This window comes from Nerophis lumbriciformis, linkage group LG30, assembly GCF_033978685.3.
Source record: "Nerophis lumbriciformis linkage group LG30, RoL_Nlum_v2.1, whole genome shotgun sequence".
NCBI classification, from domain to species: Eukaryota; Metazoa; Chordata; class Actinopteri; order Syngnathiformes; family Syngnathidae; genus Nerophis; species Nerophis lumbriciformis.
The window spans coordinates 18,688,208-18,715,225 of record NC_084577.2 but is presented as its reverse complement, the minus strand read 5'-3'; the positions used below and the strand labels follow the sequence as shown (position 1 = coordinate 18,715,225).

The 27,018-nt window shown below is 39.4% G+C and overlaps 1 protein-coding gene across 2 annotated transcripts in view; it reads left to right on the top strand.

The window, feature by feature from the left end:
* The first annotated feature begins 251 nt into the window (after nucleotides 1-251).
* Nucleotides 252-27,018, top strand: part of clpb (ClpB family mitochondrial disaggregase) — a 93,367-nt gene continuing 66,600 nt past the window's right edge. For both annotated transcript variants that reach the window (XM_061925757.1, XM_061925756.1), the window contains exons 1-3: nucleotides 252-892; nucleotides 3,623-3,674; nucleotides 6,782-6,868. In XM_061925757.1, the coding sequence (XP_061781741.1) occupies nucleotides 430-892; nucleotides 3,623-3,674; nucleotides 6,782-6,868 (602 nt within the window). In that variant the 5' untranslated portion in view covers nucleotides 252-429. The remainder of the gene's footprint in view (nucleotides 893-3,622; nucleotides 3,675-6,781; nucleotides 6,869-27,018) is intronic.

Genomic DNA, 27,018 nt, shown 5'->3' with positions numbered 1-27,018 from the left:
CTAGTGACGCCCCTGCTCCTAAACTAAATCCAAAACAAAACAATGAACCGGAAAAGGTGTATCCAAATGGTTATTTTTGTGAATCTTCTTCTGTCAGTTGGCCTAAAAACGGCTCTCAAGTCGCGACTAAGAATCGGTTTTAGTCATTCACACGAAACAGTTCAAAAGAGTCGCATCGCTCGCGAACGTCTCACCTCTGCGGTTAACATTGTAGAGGTGCATGAAACTACACTTCCCAGAGTGCACCGCGCCTTCTTCGAGCACCATCCACGCCATGATGACGCGACCCCTTTGAAAGTGGCTGTTGTAAATAGCCCCACGTAAAGACACTCCGGCTGCATCATTAGACATAACACGCCGGGTTAATTTCTCGCGTCGAACGAACACGGGCTTTTACTCCAAGCTGCTTTTCCCGGGTGGATTGTCGCCATGTTATCGTCTCTTCCCACCAGGCTGCTTATACGAAGGTCACGCAGCCTGTCACCATGCAGCCGCGTCCTCCAGACCAGTGCGGGCGGTTCTTCTTGTCAGGCCATTCGGGAGCCAACGACGGATAACAACCGCAACCCCGTCGTGTCCACGTCCCGGGTTTCACGACGGGGGATTTTGGTTGAGGACACCGCGGCTAACAGCGGGAACCAGTCGGTGCAGTACCACCATCTCGCCCCAAGATGGCTGTCAAACCTGGAGAACCGTCGCAGCTCGTGGGCCGCGTTGGCCAGCAGGGGGCGCCACGACAAGCCGCGCTGGGAGGAGGGCGGGCAGAGAGATGGAGATGGAGGTGAGGGCCGAGGCGCAGGTGGAGGTGCCACCCGGGCACAGGTGGCCTCTGCCGGCCTGCTATCTGCTGCAGCTGCGGCGTTCTGCCTGAAGAAAGACTCCGATAACAAAGGTAACTCAAACTGTATACTTTGTTCAAATAAGTGTTTAATTTATTCATGTTTAAGTCACATACTCTTATTTATTTATTCAGTCAAATACTTGTTGTATATGTGCAGTTTTAACATAATTATTTATATGTGCATTTATTTTTAAATATGTATTTTTATTTATTTATTTTATTTATTTATTTATTTTTTTTATTGACATCCAGCATCAGACATTCCTATCCATTACATCATATTCACATCAATCATATATCTATTGTCTGCCCTAAATGTCAGGATATTTTTGTTTATATCCCACCCACCCCACTCACCCCCCCCCCCCAAAAAAAGAAAGAAACAACAAAAAAACGAAGTAATATCTACAAATACATCAATTAAATAAACAAAGAGAGAGGGGGGGGGGGGGGGAGAAGAAATAAAAATAAGAGAAATAAATAATAATACATAAAATATAAACAGATACCCACATATATATATATATATACATATATATCCACACATACATATATATATATAAATACATATATATACATACCTACATATACACTTGTAGGGAGTAATCCCCTTTTCTTTTCTTTTTTTCTTTTTATCTTTTTTCTTTCCCTTTCTTTTTGGCAATACAATCACTAATTCGAAAAATTCAAGTCAGGTTTATGGAGCGTGACATAGTTGACCCAATTTTCCCAGTATGAAGTAAATTTCTCCAATTTATAATTAATAAAGGCAGTTATCTTCTCCATTTTATATATGTCTATTGTTGTTTCCATCCATTGCTTATTTATTTCTTTTTAAATAAAATTACGACATTCACAATTAATCAAAGTTTTCACCAGATTGAGCTATCAGTTAATTTTGGTGTGTAGTCTGTAATTGCACTCCAGCTAACATATTATATACAGAACAGGCCAAAAGTTTGGATACCTTCTTATTCAATGCGTTTTCCTTATTTTCAAGACTATTTACATTGTAGATTGTCACTGAAGGCATCACAGCTATGAATGAACACATGTGGAGTTATGTACTTAACAAAAAAGGGGAAATAACTGAAAACATGTTTTATAATTTATATTGGGGCGGTATATCTCGGTTGGTAGAGTGTCCGTGCCAGCAACTTGAGGGTTCCAAGTTCGATCCCCGCTTCCGCCATCCTAGTCACTGCCGTTGTGTCCTTGGGCAAGACACTTTACCCACCTGCACCCAGTGCCACCCACACTGGTTTAAATGTAACTTAGATATTGGGTTTCACTATGTAAAAGTGCTTTGAGTCACTAGAGAAAAGCGCTATATAAATATAATTCACTTCACTTCACAATAGCCACCCTTTGCTCTGATTACTTTTTTGCACACTCTTGGCATTCTCTCAATGAGCTTCAAGAGTTAGTCACCTGAAATGGTTTTCACTTTACAGGTGTGCTTGAAGCTCATCGAGAGAATGCCAAGAGTGTGCAAAACAGCGATCAGAGCAAAGGGTGGTTATTTTGAAGAAACTAGAATATAAAACAATCAATCAATGTTTACTTATATAGCTCTAAATCACGAGTGTCTCAAATGGCTGCACAAGCCACAACGACATCCTCGGCTCACATCCCACATCAGGGGAAGAAAAAACTCAACCCAATGGGATGACAATGAGAAACTTTGGAAGGGACCGCAGATGTGGGGGCCCACACTTATCATTACACCGTGTACCAAATAAAATTGCTTTGATGACGGTAAGCACAACCAGAATTACGCCATATATAAGGCGCACTGTTGATTTTTGAGAAAATTAAAGGATTTTAAGTGTGCCTTATAGTCTGAAAAATACAGTATTATTTTTATATATTTACCTGTAATTTTTCAACGAATTTAAATGTTAGTACATACATGTATGCATTAACATTGCTTTATAAAGGGCAGTGGCATGGTCACCCTACTGACCGTACATTGCCGATTTGAAACAGGTTTTCAAATAAAAACATTATCGTAATAATCTTAGCATTTACAATAGCTAGCTATAAGCGCCCAAGTTGCAAGCTAGCGATTAGTGGCGCTAGTTGCCAGCGAGCTATTAGCGGTGCGATACAGTACTCTTTGTATATCTTGGTATTGCACAATAACAAGGTGCGTTTAGGATTTGTTATGCAAGATATGTAATCTTTCCATCGGTTCCGAGGTCCTTGGCCTGGAAAACGTTGAAGACCCCTGCTTTAGAGACGTGTAGTTTAATATGTGATTGGAATTATACACATGAACATACATTAAAACCCAATAGAAGCTATATGAGCTTAAATAAAAACAAGAAAACACATTACATATATTGTATATACTACATATAGTATATGTTAAATTTGATTTTTTATTTCACTATTGCTAATACTATAAAATGCACCTAAGAAATGCATATAGTACTCGTGTGGATTGGATAATTGACCATTTTATACAGTCGTCTTGATTTTATTTTTGGGTGGGGTGGGGGGTTATTTGGCTGGGACAGTGCACATAAATCAACATTGCTGCAAATGCACCAGAATTACCAGGAAAGGTTACTTTTCATCTGTTCTTGAAAAACAATGAAACGATTACACTGTGAAAAACACAATCCAAAAGAGCAGGAAAGAGACTGTATAAATAAAAAATATTTTTAAAAACACTGTACATACAAAATAAACTGTAGTACCAACAGGTCAAATGATCACAATTGAAACATAATCGCTGTGCTTTTTTAAATATGTATTTTGTTTTAACCTCATCAGGTGATGCTCTCTTGGAGGCAGCCAGGACCAACAACCCCGAAGATGTAATCAGGTAATAGATAAGGATTGGTTCCAAATGTTAAATACAGCAGTTGCCATTACATTATCCCTGTTTCCATACCTAAAATTATGTTGTTGCAGTACCACCCGTAACCAGTAGGAGGCAGAAGAGAACTGCGGGAAACTAAACGTTGGTATTGTGAATGTTGTTTTGGAAAAAAAAAAAAAAAATCATCTCAGGTTATTACTATTTACCTGTATTTATTTCCAAATATACAAACAGTTCTTATTGTGCAATAATGTATTTCTTTAAGTCTACTCACTCCTCATCATGAACAAACAATAAAATTCACTCTCAATGTACTCTTATTTTTTATTTTTTTTAGATTGACATTATTTTAAATAGATAGAAAAATAAGTCATATACTCCACATTTAAAGATACATACATACATGATCCTGCATATGAGCATGCCATATATACCAGGTATTATTAATTTCAGGTAATTAAGCTGCTTCATTTGATCCATGACTTTTCCTGCTGTCGCTTTTGCACTCAGTCAACTGAAAAAAGAGAAACCAGGAGATTGTTGCATTCCTGCACCCATCTGCTTGAGTGATTATATTGCACAATAAACATAGCACACTAGAATAATTGCAGTAGTGGTGAGCCATGAACTTGAGTTAAAATCCCCCACAAAATAGCTAAGCGAATGTTAAATAATGCTGATAGTTTTGTATATGACGTCATCCAAACCTGTCGGTGTGCGTGTGTTAATCCACAGGTTAATGCACAGGGGACAGATGGTGTAGGTGAGAGTGCAGTGAGCCAGTTATTTGGTCACAGATGTGTTAAGTGAAGAGTATCGGGAGGCGTGTCTCTATATTAGGGATGCACAATTTTGAGGAAAAAACCTAATAGCGATTTTTCCCTCAAATTGCAGTAGTGAATCGATTTGCCTTTTTTATATTTTATACATAAAAATGTACGAATCTGCGCAAATAACAAGTGAAGGAAGACATGGTACTTTTAGACTGTCAATCAACATATCCTTGTCTCAAGGTGCCACGCATTAGAACAATATGAAATAATTTACTTAAATACTTGGCTTTATGCAGACAGGCGCAGAGCTTTTGTCTACATCATGCTCTTAAACTGAATAAATAACTGATAACAACTATCCAGTGTTCATAATGTCATGCAATCACAATATATAATACTAATGCAAGTAACTCTTTAAAATGATATAAATGTGCATTTCTCATTAGTCTATAAAAAATAAAATGTATTCTCATTCTTGCAATAAAATTTAACATGTGTATGTATGTATGTGTACACTATGACTAAAGATATAGTCTACAAAAACTATATATATATATATATATATATATATATATATATATATATATATATATATATATATATATATATACCGTGTCTTAGATATGTAAATGTGTGTATATACATATATGTATGTATATATATATATATATATATATATATATATATATATATATATATATATATATATATATAAAATCTCAGTACAGGCCAAAAGTTTGGACACACCTTCTCATGCATTTTCTTTATTTTCATGACTATTTACATTGTAGATTGTCACTGAAGGCATCAAAAACCATGTATGAACACATGTGGAGTTATGTACTTAACAAAAAAAGGTGACCTAAAGGAAAACATGTTTTTTATTCTACTTTTTTCAAAATAGCCACCTTTTGCACTCTCTTGGCATTCTCTCGATGAGCTTCAAGAGGTGAAATTGTTTTCACTTCACAGGTGTCGTAGTTTTGATGCCTTCAGTGGTAATCTACAGTGTAAATAGTCATTAAAATATAGAAAACGCATTGAAATGAGAAGGTGTCTCCAAACGTTTGGCCTGTATGTATGTATATATATATATATATATATATATATATATATGACCCAGAGAGGAACAAGCGGTAGAAAAAATGGATGGCTGGATATATTATATAATATTGAGCAAATTGGAAAAAGTACTGTAGGTTGGGTTGTCTTTTTGTTTGTTGCCATCAAGGCATTATTGCTTGTTCGTTTGTGTTGATGGGCTCATATTGCCTATCTGATTTAAAGCTGAAATATTACCACAACGGGACATTTGGCATTGTAATCGTATTTCTTCCCTCCTAATATTTGTTACTTTGCGGAACTTCTTACTAGTGAGTCGCGAGTAGCGAGGCTCTCTGTACGTGTGGCGGTCTCGCTCTCTGCCTACCGAGACAAAGATAGTGGATAACTGAAAAGACAGGAGAGCTTACTGCGTTCAGGTAATTTTACGGTTAAACGTGATCGGGTGCTGAGAACGATGCACAGAGTGAGACCTTTTTTCTCCTTGTTTGAATTGAGGGACGAAGAAACGCGAGGCTTAACATTTCTGATTGGCGAACGTGTCTGCCACTCAAATGCTAATGATGGCGTGAAAAAAACAACTTTATCGCTCTAATTAAAACCCCAATGTCGATTAATCATGCACTCTATATGGGCAAAAGTGTTTGAACATGTGGTTGGAAAAAGGAAGAAAATATGGATTGGTCCGTTTAACCTGGTTAATTTGTGGGGTCAGAGGTCAGTGTTGAGTAAGAGGGCTTGGTTAACAATCCAAAGGTGTTTGATGGGGTTGAGGTCAGGGCTCTCAGGTTCTTCCACATCAAACTGGGGCATGCTGAAGCAGAAAAGGGCTTTTCCGAACATACGATGGTTCAAAATTTTAAAAATGACACAGTCCTCCATTTTTGTCTATATAATAAAAAAAAACAAATCTCAGTATGAGGACACAGTTTGTCGTAGTTTCTCCCTGCCCGAATGCTGCCAGCAAGGTAAACGGAGCCAACCTGCAGAGTGCAGATCAGACATGACTGTGTTGACTGTAAACAAGCACTCTATCTGCCCACGCGACAAGAGACGACAGATGGATACACACTCGCACACACACACACTTAGCGCTGTGCCACAAAGTACCTGATGGCACACCCTCAGGCACGGAGCTTAACACACACCTGGTTTTACGCGGGCTGCAGATGATGTAATGGACGTCCTATGCAGGGCTCTTATTGCTGCCTTCTGTCTCTTTTATGACTTTGTTTAAAATAAGATATCTTCTGTCTGGTTCTCTACCCCCATTAGATTGTTGCAGGAAGGGGTGGATCCTAACTACCGTCACCGCCTTGGCTGGACCGCGCTTATGGTGGCTGCCATGAACCGACAGCACAGGTGTGTATGTATATGTGTGTGTTTGTATGTGTGTAGTAAGTAATATTCGATGATTCGATTCAGAAGAGTCCGATTCCAATATCAACCTCGCAGACGAATCATAACTACTGGTAATAATGAGATGTTAAAAACCGTTAGGGCCTGAACTACTAAATCCAAATACCGTGCGCTAAACAGTGTGTACAATCTACAAACCCCGTTTCCATATGAGTTGGGAAATTGTGTTAGATGTAAATATAAACGGAATACAATGATTTGCAAATCATTTTCAACCCATATTCAGTTGAATATGCTACAAAGACAACATATTTGATGTTCAAACTGAAACTTTTTTTTTTTTTTTGCAAATAATCATTAACTTTAGAATTTGATGCCAGCAACAAGTGACAAAGAAGTTGGGAAAGGTGGCAATAAATACTGATAAAGTTGAGGAATGCTCATCAAACACCTATTTGGAACATCCCTCAGGTGTGCAGGCTAATTGGGAACAGGTGGGTGCCATGATTGGGTATAAAATAGCTTCCCAAAAAATGCTCAGTCTTTCACAAGAAAGGATGGGGCGAGGTACACCCCTTTGTCCACAACTGCGTGAGCAAATAGTCAAACAGTTTAAGAACAATGTTTCTCAAAGTGCAATTGCAAGAAATTTAGGGATTTCAACATCTACGGTCCATAATATCATCAAAGGGTTCAGAGAATCTGGAGAAATCACTGCACGTAAGCGGCATGGTCGGAAACCAACATTGAATGACCGTGACCTTCGATCCCTCAGACGGCACTGTATCAAAAACCGACATCAATCTCTAAAGGATATCACCACATGGGCTCAGGAACACTTCAGAAAACCACTGTCACTAAATACAGTTCTTCACTACATCTGTAAGTGCGAGTTAAAGCTCTACTATGCAAAGCGAAAGCCATTTATCAACAACATCCAGAAACGCCGCCGGCTTCTCTAGGCCCGAGATCATCTAAGATGGACTCATGCAAAGTAGAAAAGTGTTCAGTGGTCTGACGAGTCCACATTTCAAATTGTTTTTGGAAATATTTGACGTCGTGTAATCCGGACCAAAGCGGAAGCGAACCATCCACTGTTATCGACGCAAAGTTCAAAAGCCAGCATCTGTGATGGTATGGGGGTGCATTAGTGCCCAAGACATGGGTAACTTACACATCCGTGAAGGCACCATTAATGCTGAAAGGTACATACAGGTTTTGGAACAACATATGCTGCCATCTAAGCGCCGTCTTTTTCATGGACGCCCCTGCTTATTTCAGCAAGACAATGCCAAGCCATATTCAGCACGTGTTACAACAGCGTGGCTTCGTAAAAAAAAGAGTGCGGGTACTTTCCTGGCCCGCCTGCAGTCCAGACCTGTCTCCCATCGAAAATGTGTGGCGCATTATGAAGCGTAAAATACGACAGCGGAGACCCCGGACTGTTGAACGACTGAAGCTCTACATAAAACAAGAATGGGAAAGAATTCCACTTTCAAAGCTTCAACAATTAGTTTCCTCAGTTCCCAATCGTTTATTGAGTATTGTTAAAAGAAAAGGTGATGTAACAGTGGTGAACATGCCCTTTCCCAACTACTTTGACATGTGTTGCAGCCATGAAATTCTAAGTTAATTATTATTTGCAAAAAAAAAATAAAGTTCATGAGTTTGAACATCAAATATCTTGTCTTTGTAATGCATTCAATTGAATATGGGTTGAAAAGGATTTGCAAAAATCATTGTATTCCGTTTATATTTACATCTAACACAATTTCCCAACTCATATGGAAACGGGGTTTATATAAAATACTGTGTGCTGTTAGTTGGCGTGTTGGGTGTGATCTACTAAGACTGCAATTGATAAGTGGTGCAGACTGGTTTATTTAAATAAGGGTTTTGCGTGTACTACTGGCGGTAGCCATGGAAACACTCAATTTGCTGCAGATTCATGTCATCAGGCTGTCCAACGTGTGTGCGGTGTTGTTGAACGAACAGCGCAGATCTATAATATGTAACACATTTTCTGCAGTATATAGAACCGCAATCAAGACAACGGTAACTATTTTAAGCTGGCTGACACATGCACTCTGCAGGGAGACGATGGACCATCACAACAGCGGCGCATCTCGAATGATCCAAATGCAAGAAAATGCATATTCTAAGACATTTTTCATATACCGTAAATTCTACTTTATTCCTACGGTTTGAACACTGCAGCTAAAAAAACGGTGCATCTAATTTGAGTTTCTCTTCTCTAAAAGCCATAATGCAAATAGTTTTCAGTGTTATTGTTTGTGCTGTGGCGCCATCTTTTGTTCAAATTTGTTCACTGATGATGCTGTGGGGTGAACGTTGACAGTATTTCCTTTTGTTAAATGCTTTGAACCGGAAGTACAAGTGCCGTTCCGTCTTCTAGTCGTCCATAGCATTTCTACTCCTATAGATTCTTCATTCCTCACTCCAAGCAAGGTTTGTAATATTTACAATCTATTTATACTTTCTAAACCGTCCCATGTGATGTTTGTATAAGTGTTTTATTGCATATTTGTATGTGATATTGTAATGTAATCAAGCGAGCGTCGCTAGCATTAGCTAATATACTAGCACGTTTATGAGCGTCTGTCAATATTATTATCTTACAATGGCGTTCTTTTTGTATTGTTTCAGTTTCACAAATTTCTCCGTAAATTCACCAAAACGTCACCGTGGAAGTATTGAGTCTGTTTAGCTGATTGGAAAGCTATCTTCCACAGATAGTGGGTCCATAACGAGGACTTTTTTTTACTGACGTTTTACAGACACCATTTGGAAACACCGAGTCAAATCAGCTCTGTTATTTTCCGTTTTTTCGACTGTTTTCCGTACCTTGGAGACATCATGCCTCGTCGGTGTGTTGTCGGAGGGTGTAACAACACGAACAGGGACAGTTTCAAGTTGCACCAGTGGCCCAAAGATGCAAAAGTGGCAAGAAATTGGACGTTTGTTCCGCACACTTTACCGACAGAGATGGCATAGAAAAATATCGACCGTAGCTTCCCTGGCCTGCTGACATCAACTCCAAAACTGGACAAATCAGCTTTCAGGAAAAGAGAGCGGATGAGGGTATGTCTACAGAATATATTAATTGATGAAAACTGGGCTGTCTGCACTCTCAAAGTGCATGTTGTTGCCAAATGTATTTCATATGCTGTAAACCTAGTTCATAGTTGTTAGTTTCCTTTAATGCCAAACAAACACATACCAATCGTTGGTTAGAAGGCGATCGCCGAATTCGTCCTCGCTTTCTCCCGTGTTGCTGGTTGTCGTGTCGTTTTCGTCGGTTTCGCTTGCATACGGTTCAAACCGATATGGCTCAATAGCTTCAGTTTCTTCTTCAATTTCGTTTTCGCTACCTGCCTCCACACTACAACCATCCGTTTCAATACATGCGTAATCTGTTGAATCGCTTAAGCCGCTGAAATCCTAGTCTGAATCCGAGCTAATGTTGCTATACCTTGTTGTTCTATCCGCCATGTTTGTTTGTATTGGCATCACTGTGTGACGTCACAGGAAAATGGACAGGTGTATATAACGATGGTTAAAATCAGGCACTTTGAAGCTTTTTTTAGGGATATTGCGTGATGGCTAACATTTTGAAAAAAACTTCGAAAAATAAAATAAGCCACTGGGAACTGATTTTTAATGGTTTTAACCCTTCTGAAATTGTGATAATGTTCCCCTTTAAGGTATGTAAATAAACATTTACAAAATCTTTGTGTAAATAGCTAATTTCACAACTTATATATTTGCGGCTTATAGTCCGGTGCGGCTAATGTATGGAAATATATTTTTTCTTCTTAAATTTAGTGGCTATGGCTTACATACCAGTGCGCTCTATAAACAAGGTACTTGAAAAAACAAAGACACCAAAACGCATTGGTTGACTTTGTTTTAACCCGCCCCTGAAGTCATCCTGCAGCAATAAATGTATAAAATGGTATTGCTGAGTAGACAATACGTCTAATATTTCTTATTTCTGACAGCCCAAATATGTTAACACACACGCGCAGGATGGAGGATTCTCACAGTTGTGTGCGTAACTGTTAGTTTACACGTGCTTTTCAAATAAAGACGCAATACAGCGCCCATGGATTAGTTTCGATTTTGATAAATCACATTGTGCATGCTGAGTAATTATATTTCCATCTTTTCCGCCCAGTATTGTGGGCTTTCTGATGATCAGCATACCGTATATTCTGCATATTCATTAAAGACAGACACGCTAAATGGTTTGCGCTACTCATTCTGATGTTTGTCGTCAAGACATATGGTAAATGGTAAATGGGTTATACTTGTATAGCGCTTTTCTACCTTTTTTTTTTTAAAGGGGAACATTATCACAATTTCAGAAGGGTTAAAACCATTAAAAATCAGTTCCCAGTGGCTTATTTTATTTTTCAAAGTTTTTTTTCAAAATTTTACCCATCACGCAATATCCCTAAAAAAAGCTTCAAAGTGCCTGATTTTAACCATCGTTATATACACCCGTCCATTTTCCTGTGACGTCACACAGTGATGCCAATACAAACAAACAGCAAGGTATAGCGACATTAGCTCGGATTCAGACTCGGATTTCAGCGGCTTAACACTGTCTGATAAGATAATTACTAACAACTATGAACTAGGTTTACAGCATATGAAATACATTTGGCAACAACATGCACTTTGAGAGTGCAGACAGCCCATTTCAGGCGCGCTAAGAACATATATTTTTCCACGATTTCAGCACTCAGGTTAACCATATCTAAATAGACACAAAATACTGCATTACACAAGACTACCCGAATGTACTCGAATGATTGAAAAAAATAAATGTTTTTAAACTAAATTATTGGTAAACACAGTTTATGTATAATAATTTACGTAAAACCGCGAGTAATGAATAAAGTTTTCATCAATTAATATATTCTGTAGACATACCCTCATCCGCTCTCTTTTCCTGAAAGCTGATCTGTCCAGTTTTGGAGTTGATGTGAGCAGGCCAGGGAAGCTAGGGTCGATATTCTTCTCTTGATCATCTTCTGTGGCATAAGGGACGGTGTGAGCCAAGAAATCCAGGGGGTTTAGCTCGCTCGTCTGCGGGAACAAACTGCCGCCATTGCTTGCCGTGCTACCGAGGTCCTTTGTCCCTGAATTGCTCACACACTCCGGCAGATTCAATGGGGGTCTGGCGGCAGATTTCTTTGACTTTATCATTGGAAATGCATCTGCTTTGAGTGTCGCAGGATATCCACATATTCTTGCCATCTCTGTCGTAGCATAGCTTTCGTCGGTAAAGTGTGCGGAACAAACGACTGACCATTTCGTCGGCTTTTCCACTCCCTCGTATTTTGAACAAATTTCGTCCAATTTATTGCCACTTTTGCATCTTTGGGCCACTGGTGCAACTTGAATCCGTACCTGTTCTTGTTGTTACACCCTCCGACAACACACCGACGAAAGTGAGAAAATGCCGGATTGCTTCCCGATGTGACGTCACAACGTGAGCGAATAATAGAAAGGCGTTTAATTCGGCAAAATTCACCCATTTAGAGTTCGGAAATCGGTTAAAAAAATATATGGTCTTTTTTCTGCAACATCAAGGTATATATTGACGCTTACATAGGTCTGGTGATAATGTTCCCCTTTAAGGAACTCAAAGCGCTTTGACACTATTTCCACATACACACATTCACACACTGATGGGTGGAGCTGCCATGAAAGGCGCTAACCAGGACCCAGCAGGAGCAAGGGTGAAGTGTCTTGCTCAAGGACACAACTGACGTGACTAGGATGGTAGAAGGTGGAGATTGAACCAGGAACCCTCAGGTTGCTGGCACAGCCACACTCCCAACTGTGTTAATATATTAAAACTGTGTACATTTTCAAAATATACATTATGATACTTTTCGAAGAGGGTGGGAAGTGGTTTCATTTGCAATCTGGGAACGCCTCCACAATCTTGCAGACACACTCAAAACATTGGTTATAAATGTGAGTGTGGAGCAAAATACACGCACAATTTACACTAAAGCATAGCCAATACATAATGTATAGACCACAAGAAAGTGATGTAAAGGCAGATTAAAGTCATCATAGGTCCCCTTTACAGAAGACACTAATGCAATTTTGATTCTATTGTCAGAAAGGCTGACACATTTTTTTTACTGTTTTACTTGAATCCACGTCAATTATTTGCTCAAAACTTAGTAACAGTTTTAGCTAAAGTAATGTCGAGGTGTATTTTGAAGTGAAATTAGCCATCAGTCAGGGTCTCCTCACTCATCTTTACACGTATGCATTGATCTGATCATTGATCGTATGACAACCCACGCCGCCTTCCTGGGATCCATCCATGATTGAGTTAAAGAAGAATGTGCAGTCAAAATAAATTGTGTGGTTAATTTGCATTTGCACTAACTTAATATGTGTGATTAATCACAAAAAATATCTTGTTGATCATGTATAAATGCAGATTAATCGCAGGCAAGACTTTAGATCAAATTAAGGTAATTTGAAAAAAAAAAAAAAAAAAATTAAGGTAATTTGCATATATTGCAGCGATTAATTCTCTTTTCAAAGTTGTTGTTTAAAACACCATACACATACCTGTGGCATTGTTGTCGGCAAAAGTACCACAAACAAGTTGAGCAATTGTAGCAACCGATTAATTGTGATTGATCCAAATTCAAAATGTTTTTGAATTTGAGACACTCGTGATTTAGGGCTATATAAGTAAACATTGATTGATTGAATGTGATTAATTTGATTTAAAAACATGTATGATTTGACAGCACTATTTAATTGTTCCCTCTATGTTGTGAGTGTTCCTTGTAACTAGAGATGTCCGACAAGATCGGACTGCCGATATTATCGGCCGATAAATGCTTTAAAATGTGATATTGGAAATTATCGGTATCGGTTTCAAAAAGTAAAATTTATGACTTTTTAAAACGCCGCTGTACGGAGCGGTACACGGACATAGGGAGAAGCACAGAGCGCCAATAAACCTTAAAGGCACTGCCTTTGCGTGCTGGCCCAATCACATAATATCTACGGCTTTTCACACACACAAGTGAATGCCAGTATACTTGGTCAACAGCCATACAGGTCACACTGAGGGTGGCCGTATAAACAACCTTAACACTGTTACAAATATGCGCCACACTGTGAACCCACACCAAACAAGAATGACAAACACATTTCAGGAGAACATCCGCACCGTAACAGAACAAATACCCAGAACCCCTTAGAGCACTCACTCTTCCAGAACGCTACAATATACACCCCCTGCTACATCCCCTCGCCCCCACCCCCATCTCAACCTCCCCATGCTCTCTCAGAGAGAGCATGTCCAAATTCCAAGCTGCTGTTTTGAGGTATGTTAAAAAAAATAATGCAATTTGTGACTTCAATAATAAATATGGCAGTGCCATGTTGGCATTTTTTTTTTCCATAACTTGAGTTGATTTATTTTGGAAAACCTTGTTACATTGTTTAATGCATCCAGCGGGGCATCACAACAAAATTAGGCATAATAATGTGTTAATTCCACGACTGTATATATCGGTATCGGTTGATATCGGATTCGGTAATTAAGAGTTGGACAATATCGGAATATCGGATATCGGCAAAAAAGCCATTATCGGATATCTCTACTTGTAACCCATCCATCCATCCATTTTCTACCGCTTATTCCCTTTTGGGGTCGCGGGGGGCGCTGGAGCCTATCTCAGCTACAATCGGGCGGAAGGCGGGGTACACCCTGGACAAGTCGCCACCTCATCACAGGGCCAACACAGATAGACAGACAACATTCACACTCACCCTCAAAAAGCACAGGATTGCAACAAAAATTGGAAAACAAATACTGTATTGATGTTTTACTTGTTTTGTACGGCATAGACTTAAAAGTAGACACAAGATAGCAGTAAAAGCAAATAGTGGTAGCTCATTGTCAAATAACGGTACTGTTTTGATGAAATATGTCTAATAGTAATGATTCAGTAAATTGCAGAAAGAAACTTGTAGGATACGAGTTTAATTAGTGCAGACAGTTTACTTTTGCAGACATTCTCAGTGTATGTTTTATGTCAAAGTGTTTGTTCATTTTAAACATGAAGTAAAATGAACATTAATAAACATGTTAATAAACTGTTGAGAGCGATCTATAGCGGTACTTTTTGTTGGTAAATGAGAGCCAATGACAGATCATTCAACATCTCTGTCATGTAAATGCTGGCTCTTTGCTCGGTCGGCAATGCTAATAAAATCTGTTCTTAATTGCCTTACTCTGGCTAAATAAAGATGGAATTAATATGTACATACTTGTAAACTAGGATGCCGGTGTGTTGCTAAATGTTTATGAATATACTACATTACCTAGAGGGAGAACGACCATTTAAGCAATAAAGAGTTGATATATTGTTACATGCTTTTTTTTAATTTGTGCTTTGTCTACGCTCGAAGCGAACATAATTTTTGATAAGACAGTTGACTTGCGACAGTAGACAAATATGACATTGCAAATTCCTAGAGGGAGTGGTTTATGCTGTTTTTTGTGATTGATTGCAAGTTCAACAGCCATAGCACCATATATAAATATAAAACACTTGAAAATAAAATGTCCACATTGAATTATTTGAATCATAACTTATGGCATACGACAAAAAGACGCTACTACCATGATAGAGCTGCTCCCATTCAGGTCTAATGTTTTATTATACCATGAAAAATGACTCCGTGGTATAACTAAAATGTAAGAGGAGGAATGGGGTGGCGGGAGGGGGACCCCTGCAGAAACCGATACTTTGCGGGTTAAATGATGCCTTTCATGACTCTGTGTCCCATCTCGGCATCACGCAGCTGTCCTCATGAGTTATTGTGTGCCGTGTCTCCGCTTGCGTTGTTACTGCAGGTCTTCAGAATAGCAACTTTTAGAGTAACAGAAGGGCTTTACTCGGTCCCCCGTCTCTCGGTCCAACAAATTAAATTAGCCTCCTGGCCCCCAGAACACACACAACACAGAGAGGGGCTGAGGTTAAGACCGGGCCAAATCCAATTTCGGCAGATTTTTTCCCCCTCCATCAGGAGTTTGTGGTCATTTTTTTTTATTCAAGGGCCTCCACCTGCTTGGGAGAAGCATAATGTGTCATTTAAATGTGAACACACTGGAGTCACAAACGCCCCCCACATATTTATCTTGGTGCTAGATGACTTGTTTTCCTCCGTTTTTATTATTACAGTTTAAATATTCATCAAGAGTTTTTCTTGCATACACATGATTTTCATAGTGTCTCTTTGTCGTATTACTCTAATGTCCATGCTGAGCGATGGCTGGTATGTGTGACGTGTGCCACATGTTTACAGATGTGCTGGTGTGTGTCAAGTGTTTCAAACGGGATGTTTACGTCCGCGCTCGATGTGGATGTGTGTCACCGTGTGCGTTATGAGCGCTATAACTCAGCCATGAGGTGACACTCGTCTTTTTTTAATCCTGTCCCCCAACCCCCCAGTGAGCCGTCACTGCTGCAGGGAAGACGGAGCTTCGCTTCACGCGCATCCCTCATGCATCTCTCGTAGCGCACACACACACATACACAAGTCGCAGTGTGTGTTGCGTATGCACTCCGAGAGTTTTCGCAGGGCAACTGCCTATTACTCAGCCGCACGCAACTTTATTTGCAGCGGTTAAGTGAAAAGCCAGCGTGCATTACTCATAAGCGTGTTCTCGCCTGAAGCAAGTGTCAACTTAGACTGGCAGCAAAATGATCCCTCCTCCTCCTTCCTCTTCTTCAGTGCTAAACTGAGCATGCAGAGACTGAAGTGGTATTTCTTGGCAAGCAGAGTATGTTCACTGTCCAATTAGAGGCGTATCATCAACCAGGAAGCGTGTTTAGACATGGCGATATTGTTCAAGGAAAGCAGGGAGCAGAAGGGTGTGTGTGTGTGTGTGTGTGTGTGTGTGTGTGTGTGTGTGTGTAAGAATGAAGGGTCAGACATTCGGTGGGTGGGCGTGTGTTTGCTTGGCTTTGATGTGAGGCTAAATCGGGGAGGCGCAGGGCCTGGCCCACTGTTTGCACTCTTTAACACACAATGCCCATCTCCATCTCTCTTTCTCTCCGTCCATCCCACCCTCGCCGCATTCACGTGCACAATGAGCGCTTAGCCGAGTGTAACGCCTGTTGATCGCCCCGACCCGTCCACCGGGTGACACGGCGGGGTGAAGAGGGAGGAGTCGGAGGGATGGTGGAATGAGAGGGATGGAAAGCGGAGGCTGAGTGCTCGGGGTTTAGGTTTGGGACTTGGACCAGTTGCGGAAAAAGCCACCAGGGAACCGCACTATTCTGCCTATAAAGCGCTTAAAAAAAAATATCCAAACACCTCCATTAAGGTTTTATATACATAATGTAAGTATATATGTAATGTAGTAACAGGCACATTTCTAATAACATTTAATATTTGCATTCCGTATTTTCCGGACCATAGGGCACACCGGATTAGGGATGTCCCGATCCAGGTTTTTGCACTTCCGATCCGATACCGATATTGTTTTTGCACTTCCGATACCGATACTGACCGATACCGATACTGGCCTATCCGAGCATGTATTAAAGTTTAAAGTTATTTAGCCTACTTAGTTGTCAGAATCATGTTGAAAAGGGTTTTAGTACTAGCCAGTTGAATTAGGGGAGTTTGAATAATACACAATGGTTGGTAACAAGAACCTGACCTGTTTATTCAAGGATAAACACAAAATAGACAAAATTATACATGACAAACAGAAATGGCATCATTGAACTAGGGCTGGGCGATATGGCCTTTTTTAAATATTGCGATATTTTAAGGCCATATTGCGATACACGATGTAAATCTCGATATTTTGCCTTAGCCTTGAATGAACACTTGATGCATATAATCACAGCAGTATGATGATTCTATGTGTCTACATTAAAATATTCTTCGTCATACTGCATTAATATATGCTACTTTTAAACTTTCATGCAGAGAGGGAAATCACAACTAAAAAAATCACTAATTTTTTCATACGGTGTTGATCTGGAAATGTTTGCCTCGGCATTTTGATGGTGTGGGCGTGTGGCACCGAATGGAGATAAGCGTCTCGACAGACGTTACAATATTTGAACAATGATGACGAAAACTGTTTTCTCTGGCGCGTCCGTGTGTCGAAAATTGTAATGCGCTTATTTTTTTATTTGATTTTGTGCGTGGAATAGATTTGCAGTGCGCAATTGCACAGGCGCGCACCTTAGAGGGAAGTTTGCTAGCCCGGCTGCGCTAGCATCACAGCTAACGTTAGCATGCTGCTACCTCTCTGCTCCGTGAGGACGTATACGTATGTGACGTATGACGTGACAGTATGTGACGTGTGTAAGAAGGTGCGCTTGCTGTCTGTGAGAAAGACAGACAGGAAAGAGTGAGAAGAGCCTGTCGTGTAATGCCAGCAGCTAATTGCAACTGCGTGTCTTGCGTGAGAATCCATAGACCTGTGGATGTGTTGAAGGTGTGCTGGAAAATGCGGAACGGATATTAGGGAGCAGCAGAAAAGTGGAATATATTATTTAAATCGGTGCGTTGGAAAACACGGACCGGAGTATTTTTTAATCTGGATTGGCATTTTCCCATGCCTTGCCGATACGCATTTTTTTGCAAATATCGGCGACCGATCCGATCCAAATATCTGATCGGGACATCCCTACACCGGATTATAAGGCGCACTGCCGATGAATGGTCAAATTTTGATCTTTTTTCATATATTAGGCGCACCGGATTATAGGGCGCATTAAAGGAGTTATATATATATTTTTTGTCTAAATTGAAAATACTTCCTTGTGGTCTACATAACATGTAGTGGTGTTTCTCTGGTCAAAATGTTGTATAGATTATGTTTTACAGATCATCTTCAAGCCGCTTTCTGACAGTCTCTTCCGGATGCACCGTTTTGTGGGCACGTTTGCAGCACTAATTGAGGCCAAGCGAAAAGACTTGCAGGGATTTGTTTGGTTGAACTCCCTATTTACAAAGGAAAAAGTTGAAAATTGCAACATCAGTGACTGGTTGATACAACTCACAGGAGATAGATGGCTTCATGGCTACAAAATACATAAGATAAAAAACAAGTACCGTATTTTCCGGACCACAGGGCGCACCGCCGATAAAATGGTCTATTTTTGAATCTGTTCTCATATATAAGGCGCACCAGATTATAGGGCGCATTAAAAAAATCATATTATTATTGTTTTTGTAAATGTAAAACACTTCCTTGTGGTCTACATAACATGTAATGGTGGTTATTTGGTCAAAATGTTGCATCTTCAAGCCGCTTTCTGACAGTCTCTTCCGGATGCGCCGTTTTGTGGGCGGTCTTATTTACGTGGCTCACCTTCGGCAGCGTCTTCTCCCCGTCATCTTTGTTGTAGCGGTGTAGCGTGCAAGGACGGGAGTGGAAGAAGTGTCAAAAGATGGAGCTACCTGTTTTAATGACATTCAGACTTTACCTAAATTAATAACGGAGCAGCATCTTCTCATCCGGAAACAACCACACCGGAGATGTGTCCCGTGAAAAACCGTCCGACCGGAACTCTAATAACTAAAGTTCCTTGGGTGAATAATGTGAACTCACTACACCGGTATGTTTTAGCGCTTTCATGGCGAGTTTACTGACAGATATAAGTAAGAACTTTACACTACCGTATTTTTCGGACTATAAGTTGCAGGTTTTTTCATAGTTTGGCCGGGGGTGCAACTTATTCTCAGGAGCGACTTATGTGTGAAATGATTAACACATTCCCGTAAAATATCAAATAATATTATTTAGCTCATTCACGTAGAGTAGACGTATAAGATTTCATGGGATTTAGCGATTAGGAGTGACAGATTGTTTGGTAAACGTATAGCATGTTCTATATGTTATAGTTATTTGAATGACTCTTACAATAATATGTTACGTTAACATACCAGGCACGTTCTCAGTTGGTTATTTATGCGTCATATAACGTACACTTATTCAGCCTGTTGTTCACTATTCTTTATTTATTTTAAACTGCCTTTCAAATGTCTATTCTTGGTGTTGGGTTTTATCAAATAAATTTCCCCTAAAAATGCGACTTATACTCAGTTTCGACTTATATATGTTTTTTTCCTTCTTTATTATGCATTTTCGACCGGTGCGACTTATACTCAGGAGCGACTTATACTCCGAAAAATACGGTACTTTTTATTAGAAATGGCAACAGCGGAGGATGAATGTCCCATAACAAGAAGATAGAGGAAAAAGAAGAAGATTATCGACTATGGCATCGGCGCTGACGCGCGCAATTTTTCAGGGTTTATGCAGATCCCAAATACAGATCAGCAGCTACCAGAAGGTAAGAAAAGTTGCTTTTGTATAATATTGCGAAACAAAACGGCAGATAATGTCTTACCTTATACACACTCCATAATAATACTTGTATGTTTAATGCGCCGACAATCCTTCAAGCGCTGCGGCTTCATAGCTTACCAAAGTTGTACTAAAACATTTTGATAGATTTTTGAGCGCCGCGTGTAATGTTCTATATTTTCAATGGAACATATAAAATGTTGGTGTTTACTTGAGACCCATCATAATGCAGTCTACACATATCTCTTATGTTTGACTGCCATCTACTGGTCACACTTATCATTACACCATGTACAAAATAAAATTGCTTCGAGGTCGGTAAGCACAACCAGAATCAATCTGTACTTTAGGTGCACCGTGTTATAAGGTTGCACTGTGGATTCTTTAGAAAATTAAAAGATTTTAAGTGCGACTTATAGTCTGAAAAATACGGTACGATTAATTAGGTCCAATGATCGCACACTAGTCTTGTTTTTTCAAGATTTTCCCATGGTTAGAAAAACTAAGTTATTTCGCTCTGTAGCTATAAGCTAATGTTAGCGTGTAAGACCAGATCTTTCGAGGTTCATTGTGGCATTCGTTAAGCCAGATCAGTCTCTAGATAATGATGCAATCAATATTTATATACCGGTAGCCCTTAATCACAAGTGCCTCAAAAGGCTTTACAAACCATAACGGCATTCCCCTGCTCTGAACCCAAGGAAAAACTTCAAAAGCCCGAGCTGGGGAAAGGAAGAAACATTAGGACGGGACGGGCCGTAGATTTGGGGACCCCCCCTTTGGGGTGACCGGCTGCAATGGATACCGAGTGGGTACAATTATTGAATTGTTACATTAATATATAATGTGGGAAGCCAGCAGAGAGTCAAAGGAGGATCTTCTTCTATGTAGACAAGTCAGCAGCGCAGAGACGCAATGTTGTGGTCGGTGCCTGGTTAGGGTTTAGGCCCAAAAGCACATTTGGTGAAAGGTCACGGATGTGCAGGTTGATGCCACATGCACGCTCCTTCTTAGTATAGTGATTGTTGACTCCTGCCACCTAGTCGACCCCAGGCGTGCACCAGGGTGGGGCGGGGTCAAGTGAGGTCCAGCGTCTGGTCCAGGTGGTCAGAGACATGGATGGTCAGTTCGACTCAGGTGTCTATTATTGTGCAAGAGAGACGGAAGTGTCTGCTTCCTGTTTCTTTCCCCTTCAGGGCAGGATGGGAAACAAACACCAGTCCCCTGTTGATGTCGGAATATAGCATCCTCAGCACCACCATGTTGTGTGGTCATTATTATTGGTCACCTCTTGATCAAAACCGTAACTAATGGCCTGCAGTCAAAGCATTTTTTCACACCATGTCAAAGAGCTAAATACTTAATTTGTTATTGTACACATTGCACATTTTGCAGATCGCTATCAAGCCGAAAATGCAGTTTTGGGCTATTTTCAGCTGAACATTTACGGTGGACAAAAGTTCGCTAAAAAAATATGTATGATGTAATGATAAACAGTATAATGATAAACCACGGTCAAAGTTCCCACGGTTAATATTACCGTTTCAAGTTACAATTACCGTAAAATCGTGGTTGATGACACTTTGATAAACTCGTGGACCGGTGACACTGCTCATTTACTGGAGAAAAAGGCTAGCTAACATGAAAACAAGAAACAATGTCTTTCGCCATCAAAAAACGACAAGATATTAAATTGTGACCATTTAGTCTACAGGCTGTGCTCTCTTAGAGACAGATCGAGTGATCGATACTCAGAGCAATATGACAACAGGAAGTGAATTTGCGTGACATCACATAAATTCGACGTGATGCACCCAACACAGGTTTTTTGTGTGGCTATTTATTGTATTTAAAAAAACTAAACTTGTTTATAGGTGTGTATGAGTACTTTTTGAGCACATTCAACAATTTGATAATAATAACTGATAATTTTGGTGACTAACTGTGATATGAAATTTTCATATCGTTACATCCCTTAATCAGGATTGTTTGAAGGAATTTGCAGTAGAATATCCGATTACTGAAAAATTCCATAGCTGCATCCTTAACACTCTGGGGGCATTCCATTTTAATTATCTTTCAAGCTGAACAGGACATTAAAGTCCTTACGTTTTTGAAGGACCTAAAACATTTTGGATTCTTTTTTTTTTTTTTTACTTCATGGCTTACATTTCTCAATGAACTAAAGTCTTAAAAAATATATAAAGATGTTGTCCCTTTTGAAGCCCCCTTGATCAGATAATGCCACAAGTCTAAATTAATAGAATTTATAATTTTATTTGAGCAAAAGGATTACATTTTTTTTTTTTTAAGTATTGCATGGTTGGTATTTTTGTTTAGTGCTAAAATTGAGAGATTCGAGTAAAAACGGTCAATTAAAAGAGAATCCAAGATGTATTTATGTTCTATGAAAAATTAAGGACTTTTATGTCCTGTTTAGCTCTGAGATATTGTGGAAGAACTGCCAGTGCCTCTTACACCTGTGAAAGGATTGGACATTGATTTTTTTTAATTTAACATGAAAAAAATCCTTGTAGGAAAAAATTATGTAAATTGGAATAACAAAACAAGAATTATGGCCCAAATGCAGCAAAAATTTACTGAAAGGACAAAAAAGTCAGCCTTTACCCCCTGGGTTTTAAAATACAATACTGTATGTGTCTCAAATATTGCATGAATGCAATAAAATTGAAGGGACGATAACAGGTTTTATAATGGAAAAATACCATATTTTCTGGACTATAAGGCGCACTTAAAATCCTTTTTTTCACCTCAAAACTCGACAGTGCGCCTTATAACCTGGTGCGCCTAATGTACGGTTTTGCTTAATGACCTCGAAACAATTTTATTTGGTACATGGTGTAACAATTGTGACCAGTAGGTGGCAGTCAAACATAAGAGATAATTGTAGACTGCCCTATGATGGCAATTTGACTAAAGTAAACAACAACAACATTTAAAATGTTCCATTGAAAATATAGAACATTACACACAGCGCTCAAAAATCTATCAAAATGTTTTAGTACGACTTTGGTAAGCTGTGAAGCCGCACCGCTTGATGTGCTTCAACATAGGAGTATTATTATGGTGTGTGTATAAAGTAAGACATATTATCTGGCGTTTTGTTTCGCAATATTATGCAAAAGCAACTTTTATTACCTTCTGGTACCTGTTGATGTGTATTTGGGATCTGCATAAGTCCTGAAAATTTGCGTGTGTCCGCCTTTGTAGTTCGTGCGACACCGTAGTCGATAAGCTTTTTCTGTTTCTCCATCTTCATGTTGTGGGACATTCATCCTCCGCTTTTGCCATTTCTAATCTAAAGTAGTGTAAAGTTCTTACTAAAATCTTTCAGTAAACTCGCCATGAAAGCGCTCAAACATACCGGTATAGTGAGTTTACATTATTCACCCAAAGAACTTTAGTTATTTGAGAGTTCCGGTCGAACGTTTTTTCACGGGACACATTTCCGGCCTTGTTATCGGATGAATGTCATTAAAACAGTTAGCTCCATCTTTTGACACTTCTTCCACTCCCGTCCTTGCACGTTACACCGCTACAACAAAGATGACGGGGAGATGACTCTGTCGAAGGTGAGCCACGTAAATAAGACCGCCCACAAAACGGCGCATCCAGAAGGGACTGTCAGAAAGCGGCTTGAAGATGCAACATTATGACAAATAACCACCATTACATGTTATGTAGACCACAAGGAAGTGTTTTACATTTAGAAAAACAATAATAATATGACTCTTTTAATGCGCCCTATAATCTGGTGCGCCTTATATATGAGAACAGATTCAAAAATAGACCATTTTATCGACGGTGCGCCCTGTGGTCCGGAAAATACGGTACTTGTTTTTTATCTTATGTATTTTGTAGCCATGAAGCCATCTATCTCCTGTGAGTTGTGTCAACTAGTCACTGATGTTGCAATTTTCAACTTTTTCCTTTGTAAATAGGGAGTTCAACCAAACAAATCCCTGCAAGTCTTTTCGCTTGGCCTCAATTAGTGCTGCAACTCCTCCCAAATAAAGTTAGCCACTTGATCATCAGTTGATTAGTAAAACTACACAAACTCTTCTCAAGAGTTCATTAGGTTTGGCACTGTCCTTCTGATAATTAATTCTTTCATCTTTTTAGCATTGCATCCATCCTTTCATCCATTCCTCCTCCTCATCCTCCTCCGCAGCTTTCCACTCTTTATCCTCGCCTGTTTACCTTCCTGATGCCATTAACCCTTCTTCACACCACCTCATTTCTTTGCACAGTCCTGCCCAGCCTCGTGTGACCGGCCATAGTTAGTTTGGTGTCTCTGAGGATGCGTCTTGTCTGTTTGTAGAAGTGCTTGCAAGGGTGAGAGGGGAGACCTATGTGGGTCACAGCCCCCCGCTTTGCCGGTCCCAGTCACAGGGATACAGTAACAAAAGGGGACCCCCCGATAGTCCTTTAGACCCCCTCAGCAAGGTCAGACACAAAGACCTGGCCAGGCTGTTCTCAGCCTTTCGCTCTCCCGCGGTAACACACATCAAACTACCAACTTTCATTTTTCAAGCAAAGGGAAACCGATATCATGTGGAACCCCTGAGCTTGATCGCCATCTGTTTCGGAACTGCCTCTGACACCGGTCAACATGTTTTATTACATAGTTCATAATAAGCACAGTGGTACCTACAGTAGGGGTGATGGAAAATCGATTATCATCTGACTCGCTATTCTTATTTATTGCGATTCTGAATCGGTTCCTCATTTTCAAAATGTATTAATACATGTTTTTATTTAAAAGTTAATTTTTTTAATCAATTTGTTCCAAATATTTTTAAGAATCAATATTTATTTACATACAATTTTATTTTAAATATTTTTTTAATAAACATTTTTAAGAATCAATTTATATATGTATATTTATGTATATTTATTGTGGCCAAACAGCTCAATTTTTGTTTCATCTGACCACAGAACTTTCCTCCAGAACGTCTTATCTTTGTCCATGTGATGTCAGATGAAACAACAATTGGGCTGTTTGGCCACAATACCCAGCAATATGTATGGAGGAGAAAAGATGAGGCCTTTTATCCCAGGAACACCATACCTACCGTCAAGCATGGTGGTGGGAGTATTATGCTCTGGGCCGGTTTTGCTGCCAATGGAACTGGTGCTTTACAGAGCGTAAATGGGACAATGAAAAAGGAGGATTACCTCCAAATTCTTCAGGACAAACTAAAATCATCATGGGTCTTGGGTGCAGTTGGGTGTTCCAACAGTACAATGTCCCAAACACACGTCAAAGTGGTAAAGGAATGGCTAAATCAAGGTTTTAGAATGGCCTTCCCAAAGTTCTGACTTAAACGTGTGGACAATGCTTAAGAAACAAGTCCATGTCATAAAACCAACAAATTTAGCTGAACTGCACCGATTTTGTCAAGAGGAGTGGTCAAAAATTCAACCAGAAGCTTGTGGATGGCTACCAAAAGTGCCTTATTGCAGTGAAACTTGCCAAGGGACATGTAACCAAATATTAACATTGCTGTATGTATACTTTTGACCCAGCAGATTTGGTCACATTTTCAGTAGACCCATAATAAATTCATAAAAGAACCACACTTCATGAATGTTTTTTGTGACAAACAAGTATGTGCTCCAATCACTCTATCACAAAAAAATAAGAGTTGTAGAAATTATTGGAAACTCAACGACAACCATGACATTATGTTCTTTACAAGTGTATGTAAACTTTTGACCACGACTGTGTGTGTGTGTGTGTGTGTGTGTGTGTGTGTGTGTGTGTGTGTGTGTGTGTGTGTGTGTGTGTGTGTAAAGATGTGTATGTATATATGTGTGTGTGTATATATCTATATATATATATATATATATCTATATCTATATATATATATATATATATATATATATATATATATATATATATATATATATATATATATATGTCTATGTCTATCCATCCATCCATCCATTTCCTACCGCTTGTCCCTTTTCGGGGTCGCGGGGGTGCTGGAGCCCATCTCAGCTGCATTCGGGCGGGAGGCGGGGTACACCCTGGACAAGTCGCCACCTCATTGCAGGGCCAACACAGATAGACAGACAACATTCACACTCACATTATAAATAATATATATATATATATATATATATATATATATATATATATATATATATATATATATAATATATTCTGTAAACACACAATATTGACTGATAGAATGCTAAAAATGTTATGACAGACCACCTCAAAAAACGAAAAGGAATTACATTTTTTTTACTGAATGAAACATCCAGAATGTACATGAAAATAAAAAATTTTGGATTTACAATATTAATAACTATGAACAATAAAACACTGAATATTAACATATTTTCTTCTCTGTCGGCATCTTTTACAATCAAAGTGCAACGAAAATGCGACAAATATAGTGAAATAGGTAAAAAAAACAAAAAACACCTGCAATCTGATATAATATCACATTTCTACAGAACTTTGTTGTAAAAATCTGCTTCTGCGTCTGTCCCTGACATCCACGTTTAAGGCTGGTGTTCTAGAAAAAAACCCCGCCCACACTGCTTAGTGCCTCTCTGAGCTGCTGTGACGTAGATAATAACCCGTATATCACTTAAAAAGCGCAGATTCCAACCATTGGAATACTTTCTACAGTTCAAGACGTACGGCAATCTGAAAACAACACTGCGAGTCATATTGATGGCTGTAGTTTTGATGTTA